Source organism: Alligator mississippiensis, chromosome 2 (genome assembly GCF_030867095.1).
Source record: "Alligator mississippiensis isolate rAllMis1 chromosome 2, rAllMis1, whole genome shotgun sequence".
NCBI lineage: Eukaryota > Metazoa > Chordata > Crocodylia > Alligatoridae > Alligator > Alligator mississippiensis.
The window spans coordinates 168,390,051-168,404,488 of record NC_081825.1 but is presented as its reverse complement, the minus strand read 5'-3'; the positions used below and the strand labels follow the sequence as shown (position 1 = coordinate 168,404,488).

Below are 14,438 nucleotides of genomic sequence, written 5' to 3'. Positions count from 1 at the left end.
GCCTCAGTGCTAAAGGTGGTAAGTTGCTTTTATTTCTGACATATTAGCAAATAATTGTGAACATTTTCACACATGGGCCAAATATTTCCAAAATAGGAGCATGAAGTTAAGCACCAATAAGATTACCAACTGTGCTTATGTGACTTGGGAGCACAAACTCCATTGTCATCTTGCTGTGACCCTTGATAAAAGGATAGGTTCTCCTTGAAGCATTTAAATATTTAAAAGGGAAGGAAGTAAAGAACTAACAATATAAAAAAAACGTGATTTAAATATGCAAAATATTAAAAAGTACTTTTTTATCCAGATAATTCATAGTAATGAAAGCAGTTAACAACAAGATTTATTTGTGCTTGCTTTGGAGGTATATGCACGAATATGTATCAATAGTTTTATACACTACCAATGTGAACGATCTCCTTAAGAGTGTAACAGTGTTTTCTTTTAAAAACATTTGTAACTTAATCAACTTGGTTCTTTTTATGCAGAAGCACTAATAGTGTAAATCCTTTCAGATGGGACCAATGTTCAGAAAAGTCCATTTGAGACTATAAAAAAACAAACAAACTTGAGAGCCCTTTTAATGGTGTATTATATCTTCTATGGGTAAGGCTTTCTGTTAAAATTATTTCTGCTTTTAACTACTAGTATTCTAACTATAACTAAATCATCTCTCTCCTCTAAGAGAAGTACTGTACTCTAGGTAGACATAATGTTTGAAACTCTTCAAATGGCATTTGAAATGCTTCAAAGGATGAACCATACATTCACATATGGACATGAACTGTGAAGCAGTCCAAAAATGACAGAAGTACTCCAAAAACAGCCCTGAAAAACTGCTGCTATTTAGAAGCACTTCAAAATGAAGCCATTCGGGCTATATAGCAGGGTTTTTCCTTGTAGCCCTGTTGGTCTAAGGACATAGGCAGGCAGGGTTCTTTAGATAGATGTGCTATCTTTTATTAGACCAATAGAGTAGTTGGAAAAAAGTTCTTTGCAAGCTTTCGGATGCAGTCATCCTTTGTCAGGCATAGGGAGTCTCAGCTGGTCTGAAACTCCAAGGAATGAGAGAAGCTAAAAGTGTGGAGGGATGTCAGTGAAAATGTAAATAGTTAGAGATAAGCAAGACAAAAGGCAAAGCAGGGAGGAGGAAGAGAGCAGGGGGAAGAAGAAGTCAGAGGGAGACAACAGAGATAAAATACAAGGTGAAAAAGAGGCAGTCTGTGAACAAGGGAATAGTTGGAGATGAGGAAAGCAGGAATAGGAGAAGCTAAAATGTGACAGGATGTCAGTGAATATATAAAAGGGTAGAAGTAGGAAAACAAAAGGCAAAGGAGGGAGAAGAAAACGGGACAAAAAAGGCCAAAGGGAAAACACTACAGAGGTAACAATGCAAAGTAAAAAAGAGGCTAGCAATAAAAAGGAAATGGTAGGGAAACAGGAAGGAAAAATGACAGAGAAGTGGGGGAGGAGAGGGGAGAAAAGGTAGGGGGTGGGAAAAGGAAAGTAAGAGGTCAGGCCAGGCAGGTACCATGTGAATTGGATGTCAGGCAGGTTGTAGTGTGTCATAAATCCAATGTCTATATCGAGCCCATGATTTTTAGGCTTGTCTACAAAAGGTGCATTGTAAATTCCCTTTGAGGATTACAGTTGAGAGATAGGGAGGGACTGATTGTCCTGTGGGAAGTGTGCCCCCACAGGCAGTTGGGTATTCGTGTCTTTGATCGAATTCCGGTGTGCATTCATTCTGGTGCACACTTGTTTGGTTTCTCCTACACACCTTTTGTAGGTGAGCCTACAAATTTCACTTCATCAACCTCCTAGATACTAAAAATCACGCACTTAATATTGACATTGGATTTATAACCCATTACAACCTGCCTGACATCTGATTCACATGGTACCTGCCTGACCTGACATCTTACATTCCTTTCTTCCCCCCACATTTTCTCTCCTCCCCTCCCCTCTGCCCTTTTTCTTTCCAGTTCCCTACCATTTCCTTTTTATTGATAGCCTCTTTTTACCTTGTATTATTACCTCTGTAGTGTTTTCTCTTTGGCCTTTTTTGTCCCCTGTTTTCTTCCCTCTCCTGTACCTTTTGTTTTCCTACTTCTACCCTTTTATATTTTCACTGACATCCTGTCACACTTTTAGCTGCTCCCATTCCTGCTTTCCTCATCGCTAACTATTCCATTTTTCACAGACTGTCTCTTTTTCACCTTACTGGGGTTTTGGTTGTAGCTGTGTTGGCCTAAGGACAAAGGCAGGCAGGGTTCTTTGAGTCGATGTGCTATCTTTTATTAGACCAACTGAATAGTTGAAAGAAAGTTCCTGGCCAGCTTTCAGGTGCAGTCACCCTTCTTCAGGCATAGGGAGTCTGCTGTTCTGAGACTCCAAGAAAAAGTCACAGAAGAGCAGAGACTCCCTCCTATGCCTGAAGAAGGGTGCTTGCGCCCAAAAGTTTGCCAAGAAGTTTTTTCCAACTACTTGGTCTAATGAAAGATATCACATCAACTCAAAGAACCTTGCTGGTCTTTTTCACCTTGTATTTTATCTCTGTTGCCTCCCTCTGACTTTTTGTCCCCCTGCTCTCTTCCTCCTCCCTGCTTTGCCTTTTGTCTTGCTTATCTCTACCTATTTACATTTTTCATTGACATCCCTCCACACTTTTAGCTTCTCTCATTCCTTGGAGTTTCAGACCAGCAGAGGCTCCCTATGCCTGACCACAGGTGACTGCGCCCAAAAGCTTGCTAAGAACTTTTCCCCAACTACTCAGTTGGTCTCATGAAAGATGACACATCTACCCAAAGAACCTTGCCTGCCTTCAGGCTACATAGGTGTTCTCTGTGGAGTGTGCCGAGGATGTCTTCAGCACCTCAGTGTTCTGCTGCCGCTTTCTCTTCCCACCCTGGGGAAAGGGTTTTGGGACAGGGCACTGTCAGCGAATGCCTGTCTACTCTGCCTCTGCTCTCCACACTGCCCTCCCACTTTCCTGTTCTTGTCCAGGTTAGACAGGATGTGAACTTACGTTAAAAACAAGCAGGGGGAGAAAAAATACTTTTTGCAAAAACAAATACATTTGTGTTTTCATGTGTTGTAGAGAAACAAATCACAAACTTAATTTTCTTTTTCTTTGCAGGTCACTTTTTAAGAGAAGTTTCTTGTGTGTATGGTTCACTGAGGTGGCAGCCTGTAACACTTGGTGAAAGATGAGGGACTGACTGCGAATTATCCACAGGACACTTGAGAAAGTTTAGATTAAGTCAAAGTGCATTAGTTGAAGAACATTGAATTGTTGTGTGGATGTGCTCATTTGCAATAAAGTGGCCTTAGTTCACTTTAGCTTGTGCCTTCAGAACTTCCACATAGGAGTTTTAACTTCATGCTCATAGTTAATTTGTCTCAACTTTCCTAGGAATCCTTATGTGTAGGTAAACCCTGTAAGAGAATGAAGTTACCTCTCTGATAGTTCTGGTTGACTTGTATTTGTATTCCTTCCCCTTGCAACTGCAGATGCCTGAATAATATTCCTCTGCAGGAGCAGAATTTAGTACAGCCTCAATTTTGTAATTTTCTGTTAGCTGAAAGTGTCTCTAAGAATCGATTGATTACAGAGAAATTTTCTTAATTGACTAAAGTTCTCTCATGCCTTTGTTACTATTGGAAAAATGAAATTTTACTGTTTTTTGCTGAAGTAAGGTCATTTTCTGATTGAAATGTATTTGACCAAGCCACTGATCACTCTGCTGTGGACAGTTCTCTGTTATCTATCCTGGATATCTTCAAAGGGAGACTGGATGCACACATTGCTGGGGTCATTGGACCTCAGCCATCTTTCCTGCCCTGAGCAGGGGGGCTGGACCCAATGATCACACGAGGTTGCTTCCAGCCCTAAACTTCTGTGAATCTGGTAGAAACTCAGGTGTCAGATCCAGGATCTTGCAACTTGCACATGCTAGGCAGTAGGGCTGTGCAAAGCTTTAGTCCCTGATTCAATTCGGGAGAGATTTGGCCCAATTCGGTGGCTGAATCTCCGAATCTGTAGACCCTTTAATCTCTCCAAATCAAATCGGAACCCTCTGAATCGATTCAGAAAGATTCGACTATTCAGACAGACACAGCTTTAAATGTTTTTCTACGTACTTCAAGGTACCAGGTGGCTTGTGAATGTTGGGGCGGGTGGAGCGACCCCCAGGTCCTCGGAGAGCTCAGCAGCAGACCTGAAAGTGTACCAGAAGCACTTCCAGTCCGCTTCTGGGTCTGCCGGGGAGCACGCTGCCCCCCCCAGCTCAGCAACTGTCGCCTCCTGGGTCTTGGGGGCACCCAGGGTCCCCCCACGGCTGATTGCTGAGGTGGGGGGGGAGGGGCAGGGTGCTCCCTGGCAGACCTGAAATTTCTTCTGGTTCATTTCTGGGTTCACTGCCAAGCATGCAGGTGGGGGCCCACACACCTGTGGGATGCTCCATCCACCCCACCATCTCAGTGTTCATGAGCTATGCCTGATACCTTGAGATATGTAGAAAAAGCAGGGGTGCCATAACAGTGGCCACCAGAGCTGCACAATCATGTTGGTGGCATGATGGCAGCCAGAAGTCATTGCTGTCCCCCATGCATCCCAGTGCCCTGGGTGCTCAGCTGCTTTGTTACATCTCTCTGGATAAACCCAGCAGGTTCTTATGAGCGAATCGGGGCAATCAGTCTATTGCAAAGAGTTCTCTCTGAGGGTGTTGGGTTCTCTTCGTTTTAACATGAGGTGTCTTTACTAGCCTATTTATCATACAAATTCTACCCCAGCAATGACTCTGTTGAGCAGTAGACTTATTCTTACTACTGCTTGGCTCCTAGCCTAGGCCTGTTTGCAGGGCACTCACCTGGGGCTCCACAGCCTGTGTGGCCGACTTACAGTTCGTTGTCTTTGGTGGGTTCACCACCCCTCAGATAGCCAGTCTTGGACTTCCAAGGGGACTTGGGGCTGCGGTGCTGTTGCGGTGACAGCTAGACTCAGTGGCCCTACTGCCAGGGGCCCTTATCACCGCTGCAGCTACAAGTGTCCTGGCTGCTTCAGCCTCCACTGTTGTTACTGGTGCTGCTGTCGCTACGCCAGCCCTCATTACTGCTGTTGTGGGTGGTGTCGGCTTTCTTTCCATTGACAGCCCCTCTGCTGCTTTTGGTGGAGCCAGTGCTCTGGCTGTTCCAGTCCTCGTTGGTGCTGGTACGGCCATTGACAGCTCTTTCCCCTCAGTAGCTTTTCTGCAGTTATCTGGGTGGCTGTTTAGGGTCTGAGGTTTCTCACACCAGGGCTGCCATCCAAAGGCCCGTCTCCAACTTGTTGCCACACTGCTGCTGGGTGGAGCGCTGCTGAGTTGCAATGCTGGGGACCACTTCTCTGGTTGCTGTGCGGCACCGGGAAGTGCTGCTTGAGATGACTGCTGGGAAGCTCTGCTCCATGTGCTGCCGCTCCTCTGCCAGTCCCCAGAAACAGCCTCTACATCCACCTGCTTGCAGCACGACTGGAAAAAAAATCTGTTACATTTCTAATGCTCAGGAGGCATACATGAGTGCTTCAAAGGAGAGAGTGCTAATTATGCTATCCAGAATCTATTCCTGTTCTGCTTATTCACAGGGAGAGCTCTATAGTCTTTCTAGATGAGTGTATAAACTACTGCCTTCTGCTTTATCCAAGTGTCACAACAGGGGCTTTGAGAAAGCAAACTAAAATTGGAGAAAATCCTTCATTTATAAATAGGATTTCAATGTGACAACAATGGATGCAGTTGCTACACGTATTTGAAATTATACAGGCGATTAGGGGTTCATAATCTGGACTGCTAAAATTTACCTAGTTTTTCATAAATGATTCTAGGTGACTGAAATGCAGAGATTTTTTTCTGATGCATGATACTTGTTTCCTTTTAAAAATTAATTAAATTATTCTGTTAAAACAGTGACTCTCAACCAGGGTACAATAGCAAGGCCCTCTCAGGGCTGCTGTGGTGTGGGTGCTTTGGCTATGGCCACTGTGACCAAATGGAACTGCCCTATGTCATTTTTGCAGATCCTGACCAGGTAATAGTTGGATCAGGAGCATGCATTGTATCATAGCTGGGTCAGAGGAACCACTGGCATCCGTGAACATGCTTATTATTATTATTACAGTAGCATCCATTGACTGTAACTAGAATCAGGGGCATTTTGCGATACACTATACCAACTTGTGAGTTCCATGCCCCAAGGAGATTATACTATTACTTTGACTTCACTGGGGCTCTGCATGAGGGCAGCAGTTCACCTGTAAATAGTAAATAGCAGGATCTGATCCTAAGAAATGCATACTTTTTAAAGAATGTAGAAAACCCTGTGTTTGTGATCCTTAGTGGGTTTTTCAGCATTTTCGCAGTTTGAAGAACCAATCACTGTAATCACAATCCCCATTAAATTGTCTTGTGTATTTTCTTTAAATGGCAGTTTGTTTATGCTATAACTAGAAGTGCTCTGGGGTAGGCACCATGTTACCCCTCAATAACTTGACCAGTGAATTCCATAAATGACTGGAACATGATGACTCAATAGTGCAGTAATGCTTTGGGTGTACTCCATTGTGGTGAAGAAACCTGCCCAACCGAGAGCAAATCTTATTTGAAAGAAAAAAAAGTTCTGTTTGCAAAACACTTAGTTTCTTGCACAGATGCCAGCAGGGGTAAGCAAGAGTTTTTTACCCAGAGATGAACCTACACTTACCTCCTTGCATAGGGGCTGAGTGGGGAAGAGCAAGTGCTTATCTCCTCACAATCTATGACACTCAGAAGGATCTTGTGGCACCCCAGTTGAGAATTGCTGGGCTAGGCTTGGGACTAAATGCCTTTCTTCTTTAGTGATCTTGACCTTGTATGACTTCTCACCAATGTCTCCTCTGCTACCCCACCCCAACCCCAGTTAATAATCTTGTTCCATCTGATCTTGGCTATGTTGATACTCATAGCTCTTACTGGCTGAGGCAATCCTTGACTATCAGGCCAATTGCACATGTCCAGGCAGATTCCCATTCATGTGCCAACCTGTCTGGACATGCTCTGTGGACCAAGCTCAGATGCTGAACATAGGCCTTAAGTCATGGGTTATGGGTTGTTCATAAGCTGGTTGAGCACTACAGATAGGTGTGCCTGCAATTTCAGGAAATAGTCTTGAAAACAGGATGCTCTCTAGGAGAGAGCCCTCAAAATGGAAGCGAGTTTCTATATTGATAGTGCAAAACAATATGGACTGACTAGTAGCTCCAATTAATACATTGCTCAACTGTATGCTGTCTGAAACATGCAGGACTGTCGCTAATTCTGTGGCTTTGGCAACAATGTCTGTCTCGTGCTTTGGTGGTGATTGGGAAGAGATCCCTTGATAGGCCAGTTGGATCAGATACCAAATTTGGGAGAGCGGTAGTGCAGTCCCTGACTGATGCAGTTGAAATCCTTCAATTCCATCACTGCTAGTCATAGTTGGATCCTCACTGACACATACCTGCAAAAGAAAGATTGGTCGCTCTGGTAACTGTGGTTCTTTAAGATGTTGTCTATGTGGCTCCTACAACTTGCCATTGATTCCTCCACTTTTTCTAGAGTCCTTGGCAACATGAGCATTGAATTGCAAGAGAACTGAGGGAGAAGTGTGGTTTGAAAGATGGACATTTTTATTTAAAAAACAAGTACATGTACCCCACTTGTATAGTGTCATGCATGTAAGACTATGGTGGACTTGTACCCTAAATAAAATCATCCTGAAGAACTGTAGTTGCTATAGGGTAAATAACCATTCTTTATTCTTGACCTCACTTCCATTTTTATTTTGTTGAAAGTCTGCCAGACTATATTAAACCCGTTCAAACTGCAGAAAGTCACAGACTGAAAAACAGCTTTGTAGCCATGTTTATTTTCTATTCTTGTGAGATTCGGTGTAGAAGTTCTTTTGACAGTCTTTAAAGATTTCAATTTAGACGTGGATTTGCAAGCCCGATGCATGGATTTAAGCTGCAACCTGTTAGTTTTTTCTACGGAGCTCTGTTCCTTTCTGAAAGTAAATAGTAAAAAATGCATTGTGTGGCTGGCATTGATTGAAATACATTATCGTTCAGAAGTTTTTCATTTGTTGTGTTTGTGAATTTGTTTTATGTAGTGGGTGTCAAGCAGGTTTTGGCCTTCACAGCCATCCATCGATAGAACAAGTTCAGTTCAGACAATAACGGTGTGTATTTATCCTCCCCAGTTCATGTGCTGTGACCTGAAGAGCACATCTGAGGGAAAAGGTAGTTTGTTTCGCAAGTCAGTTTAATTATTGCTTAACAAAAAAACCATCAATAAAGATCAGTGAGTACTTTTTGAAGAGTAGGTAATCCACATGGAATTGGAGCAAGATCAACTGATTGTCTGTATAAGGGGGAAGAAAAAAACCTATGAGAAATAATTCCATTTGTATCTCAGAATGTTTTTACTAAGTTAAAATGAAAAATGTTTCATGTTCTTTCATCAGCAGCAGCATCGCTATTCTGTAGCGACGTTTGTGATAGTGCAGTGTTTATATTGGAAAGCTCTGAAGCCTTTTTGGCTGATCTGTTTTTTTTTCTCTGTGTGATTTACATGTAATTACAGTTGCAGTCTTCAGTTCAGTGATAAAGGGCATAACGTAAAATAAATAAAGAGCTTTCCTTGCATTTCCTTTAGTTTGTTCTTTGTCACTTGTTCTTTCTTCCCCCTCTCCCCCCATACGTTTTGTTCTTTCACTTGTTTTCCCTTGCTCCCGCCCCACCTCTACAACAAATGGAGCTTGTAGCTGGATATCAGTTATAAAAAGATAAAATAGTGGCCTTTGGATCGTTATATTGCTGATATCTAGGTGACTTCTGTCTAGGCATTATTCATCTCCATACTTCCCTAAGTACATCCCCAGTATTTAAGTAGAGCAGTCTCCCAACTTGTTCCAGTTCAGCAGCTCATTTAAAATATTTTTAATTTTAAATATATTTTTACTTCCTTGTAGAAACTAGACATTTTTCTTGGCAAACCACCATTGTCTGGGTCCACTTGAGTGCTTCTCTGTGTTTCTGCTGCTAAACATAGTAAAGCCATTAACAAATGTAAATAGGCAAATTGCATATGGACTGACATAAGTGCTTGTAGACAGGTTTATAATGGATAGAATGTGTTTTGTGAAGAGTGGAATCCCTTTGTCTAAAATGTTGAGAGCATTAGTTTAAATGAAAATGAATGAAATAGTGGTTAATCATTATAGCTAGAAAGCTTGGCTGAACAGATGTGATTGCAGGAGGCAGGGAAGAGGCCTCAGGGGCATATCCCCATTTGTATAGTATACCAAGGGAAGGGAATAGCGTGGAAGAAACAGGAAGGAGAAGAAGCAGTCTTACAGCAGGGTGGTCCAGCTGGCAGCCCACAGACTCCTACCTAGCTGTCACTGCCCTCCTGTTAGTTCCTATCATGGGAGCTGGGTTCTTTGGACTCCCCTGCCCTCTGATTTCTGCTTCCTGCCCCTGCTCCTGGGGGTGGGGTAAAACAGGAGGAGGGGGTCAGAGTGCCTGTGCTGTACACATGGCAGGGAGGCCAGGGTGTCCATGCTCCATATGTGCATACAGCAAAAGCAGGAGTCAGCTTCCTGCACTGCAGGTGGGCAGCAAACATGGCTGGGAGGGAAACTGTGCTGCCCATGCCACAAGCCCAGCTTGGGGGTAAGAAACAAGGGTGCTCATGCTGTGCACAGACCTGGGAGTGGGGGAGGTGCTGGGGTGACTCCTGGAGGGGGTGGTTTGTATGCCAAGTGGTCCTTGGAATGGCAGCTGGCACTGTGTGGGGCCCCCAGCTACCCAGAGGTTGGACAGCCCTGGTTTATAGGGTGGCATGAATAAAAGAAGGCAGTTGCAGATGAGACTGTAAAGGGACCATCAGGACAGGTATTCAGAGAGGACTTTTAAAAGCACTGAAGTGAAATTTTAACTCTTTCCCTTATACTTGTGTACAATTTCTTCTTTTTTCTTCCTATTTAGCCCCCATTTGCACTAAAATGTAACATTTGGGGGAATCTGTTAGAACAGCTAAATAGTACAGTAGCCAGGGCCTTCCTATGTATGTTCCCAGAAATATAAATTTTTGCTGTACACACAAGGTAGGTCAGGGTGGGGACTAACTCCTTGAGAGAGGCATAAGTTTTCATAGGCAACAGTCTACTTTGTCAGAATCTGTACAAAAACTGTAGCCCACTTATGGGGACATACATAGGAAGATTGTAGGAAAGTAGGGCTAGAAGGAACCTCATGAGATCATCTAGTCCGGCTCCCTGCCCAAGGCAGGAAGATCCTGTCCATTATAGTATTTAGTTCATGAACGTTGTGTGCCCCTGGAGGCTGGGTGGGGGCACGCGGAGTTCCCACAGGCAGTGGCGGCGACGGTGACCGGTGAGCTCCCACAGGCAGCTGTAGTGCTGGTGGCAGCGGGGGGGGCAAGCAGGGACCACCCACAGGCACCGCCAGCAGTGTTTGGTGGTGCCTTTTTGCAGGGGGTGTACCGCCAAGCTCAGGGGGTGCATGTGCACCTGTGTGCCCTCGCTACCCATGGCCAATGATTTAGTTATTGTAACAAGTTCCCCTGAAAGTTATACTTCAGCATCGGTGGAGCCTGAATGCTGTGCATGTAATGAGGTAGGCTGTCGCCTATGAAAGCACATGCCTTTCTGAACAAATTAGTCTTTTAGGTGTCACCCTGCCCTACCTTCTGCCAGACTTCAGACTAACACAGTTAACTACCTCTTGCTGGGTATACTGAAAGTTTGGATTGCTGCTTTATACCCAGGTCATGGGATGACACTGTTATAACTAGGTTCCCTGTCTGGTTTGGGTTCTAATATGGAAATCTGTAAGGAGTCAAAGTTGAAGAAAAGATGTTTACATAAGCATTTTGTATAGGCTAGCAGGGGAATAGGTAGGGTAAAGAGAGGCCTGAAGACAGGGAAGTTGGAGCAATTGAATTGGAAAATGTCTTGTTCTTACTCTGTTTCCAGCATTGAAAATAATCCGAATTTTAGTGGTGTGTTTGGGGATGCTGCATGCAGTTAGCTTATTGTCAAATGTATTTAGAGACTGGAATCAAAATCATACAGTCATCAACTGCTAATGACGATTGCAATGGAAGTAAAGTATCAAAAGTGGGAAAAGACTTGGATGGTAATAGGTATGTTGGGGAGGCCTCAGAGATAATATAATGGCTGCCTGTCTGGTTGGTAGTTGCAAGAAAGGTGGCATGTTAGTCATGTTGATGTAATAATTCTGAGTGTATTGCATTTCAAATGGCAATGTGAGACTAGGTAGAAAATGCGTTGGGTGGATAAATATTTAAGGGGCAGAGGAGCATCTTGTATATCCATAGGAGAAGGACCAATTACAAGCTAGATGTACCTTACTGGCATTTAATTACTGGTCCTTCTCCTGGTCACTCCTCTTTGCATACAGCTAAATCACATCGCTCCCCAGATTAAGTGGCAGCATATTAAAAAACATTAAGTAAAGTATTAATGCATGTCTGCTAGCACTGTTCCTTTTCAGATTATTCTTTAGCAGAACGAAAGTAGCTTGAGTTTACTCTTCCTGTTCCAAATATGGTTTCCCCCCTTTTTTCAATAAAAAGAGCCTTTGATCACTTCTGGTGGAGCAGATTTTCAATTTTTCTTAATAAAAAAGAATAGTGGACTGTAAATGACTGCCTTTCAAAGTCTTAACCCTTAAATTTTGTTCTGAAGGCAATAGAGAATAATATTTATGATATTTAATACTGCTTTTGTCACCAAACACTGCCTTTTTGTTTTCTTATAGATCCTAATTATCTCATGGCTAATGAACGCATGAACCTAATGAATATGGCTAAACTGAGTATAAAGGGGTTGATTGAGTCAGCACTTAATTTGGGCAGAACACTGGATTCAGACTATGCACCTCTTCAGCAGTTCTTTGTAGTGATGGAGCACTGCCTTAAACATGGCTTGAAAGGTAAGAATGTTAAATTAAAAGGCTACTAGGGGAGAGGGTTGGGATAGTATGGCAGATCTGAATGTGAGGTGGGGAAGGTGAGGTAGTTTTGCTTTAAGAACGTAACTTTTATAATTAGACTTGCCAACATTAGTCTAAATGTTTTCACAGTTAGGGTGTCCAGACTGTGGAATACGTTCCCTCCAGAGGTGGTGCAATCACCCTTCAGAGGTGGTGGAGACTGGATGGTCACCTTGCTGGGGTCACATGACCCCAGTTGTCTTTCCTGCCTAGTGCAGGAGGCTGGACTTCATGATCTTCCAAGGTCCTTTCTGGCCCCTTACAATCTATGAATTTATAAAGAGACTGAACAAGGTGATTGCAGCCAAAGTGGCATGGCATAAAGCAGAAGAAATCTATATACGTGTATAATCATCTGGCTGGCATACCTGGTTCTTTTTAAAGCTGCTCATCATTCTTAATATTTTTAAATGTGTGTTGAATATGGTTGACTGGAAGCCATTGCTGAATAACTTGCTTCCTCAGCAAACTTAATTTCTTACTTTTCAGCACCTTCTCCTGCAGTAAAAAAGTAGTATTGTTTCTCTGAGTGTGTGGTGAGCTGTAGCACAGTGACCCTTTCTCAGTAGTTTTATTAGTTGTATAGGTTTCAGATGTTGTTGTGTGGCTTAAATCTGAAGTGTAGCTTTCAAAAGGTACCAGCGGCATGTTTGTTTAACCATAAAGTATGGATGTATAACTTAAAGTTGCAAAAATATCATCAGTGATTTGCTGCCTGTCATGTCAGACCTTTGCCAGTGCCTGGCTGCAGTTGGGGTGTGGATGCAGGTGAACCAATTGATGGTGAATCCAGACAAGATGGGGGTTATGGCAGTGGACAGCCCACATGACCTGGAGGGGGAATGTGGGGAGTCAGGACACCTATTGTTTATGGAATTCAGTCTCCCTTTGTCAAGGAAGGTGCCGGGTTTGCAGCCTTAAGGTGCTTCTGGAGTCTGTGCTGCACCTGCTTTTCAGGTTAGTGGTGGCTAGGAATGCCTTTCACTGACTACATTTAGTGAGAAGACTGACCCTTTCTTCCAGATTTGAGTGTGCCTCATCTGTGCCTTCATAACCTCAAGGCTAGTCTACTGCAATGCATTTTATGTGGGGCTGTCCTCAGTGACCATCTGGAAGATGCAGCTGGTGCAGAATGCTGTGGCCTATTTTCTGACTGTGGGTGGGTAACTAGGGCACATAACTTCAGTATCCCAGAGTCTGCACTGGCTTCCACTAGCTTTCTGGGTGCAATTCAAGATTCTCACTATGACCTATAAGGCCCTAAGTAGTTTGGGCCTGATGTAAGTAAGGGCTTGTCTTCTCCCTTATGCTGCTTCACAATTCCTGAACAATCCCTAAGATCAGTTAAGAGTAGCCTCCTGAAAATAGCATCAGTGCACCAAGTCCACTTGGCAAAAACACATGGGAGGCCATCCGTAGTAGTTGCCTCTCAGTTCTGGAACTCCCTCCCCCTTGAGGCCTGCCAGAGCCTGACCCTGTAGATCTTTTGGAAACACTCTTAAGATCTTTCTGTTTGGGCAGGTGTTTAGCAAGCAAAGTTAAGCTGGGATATTGTTTAGACGAGTTCTGCTTTGTAGTTCATTTTAATACTGTACTGCAGGTACATCAAATGTATGATTTCCCATGGGGCTCTTGGAGCTGCCGGGAATTCAGGAATGGTGCAAGCCAGGGCAGGGTCCACCACCAAATTCTGGGGTATGGAGCCCTGTTGTGAAAGCTTTTTGCTGAAGAGGTAGTGGGTTGACTGCATTAACCCCTGCAACTTCCTGATGTGTCTAGAGGTGGGTCTGGATCAGGTCTGTGAGGAGCCCTGCAGTTCAGTTCTGGTCTAGGGGGCCAAATGAGTTTGACTCCCCTGCTCTATTGGCTTTTACAAGTTTTTGTTTCTCCTATTTGTTCTCTTATTCACTTGATTTATAAGTTATTTGCCCTCTTCTGCAAGTTGCCATGAGCATTTGTCAGGAAAGACAGTTTATAAATGTAATAAATATATAAAATGACTACTTTGGGGGAAGAAAAGAGCATTTACTTTGAAAATGAATTGGAGATTGTCTAAACTGTCTGCAGCTTTTGTACAGATCTCCTGCAATGCTATTTTAGTAGCTGCTTCCAAGCACTATAGAATCAAAGGATTGGAAGGGACCTGCAAGATCATTGAGTCCAGTCCCCTGCCATGGGCAGGAGGTTATTGCACTCAAACAAGCTCAATGAGGTACTTATTCAGTCTCCTCTTGAACACCTCCAAGGATGGTGACTGTACCACCTCTGCTGGGAGTGTGTTCCAGATTCTAGTTACCCTTACAGAAAAGATTTATTCCTTATGTCCAGCCTAAAGTTTCCCTCA

The 14,438-nt window shown here is 43.5% G+C and overlaps 1 protein-coding gene across 9 annotated transcripts in view; it reads left to right on the top strand.

The window, feature by feature from the left end:
- RUFY3 (RUN and FYVE domain containing 3) overlaps positions 1 to 14,438 on the top strand; it is a 97,123-nt gene that overhangs the window by 35,709 nt on the left and 46,976 nt on the right. For all 9 annotated transcript variants that reach the window (XM_014607367.3, XM_019493502.2, XM_019493503.2 and 6 more), the window contains one exon: positions 11,861 to 12,034. In XM_014607367.3, the coding sequence (XP_014462853.2) occupies positions 11,861 to 12,034 (174 nt within the window). The remainder of the gene's footprint in view (positions 1 to 11,860; positions 12,035 to 14,438) is intronic.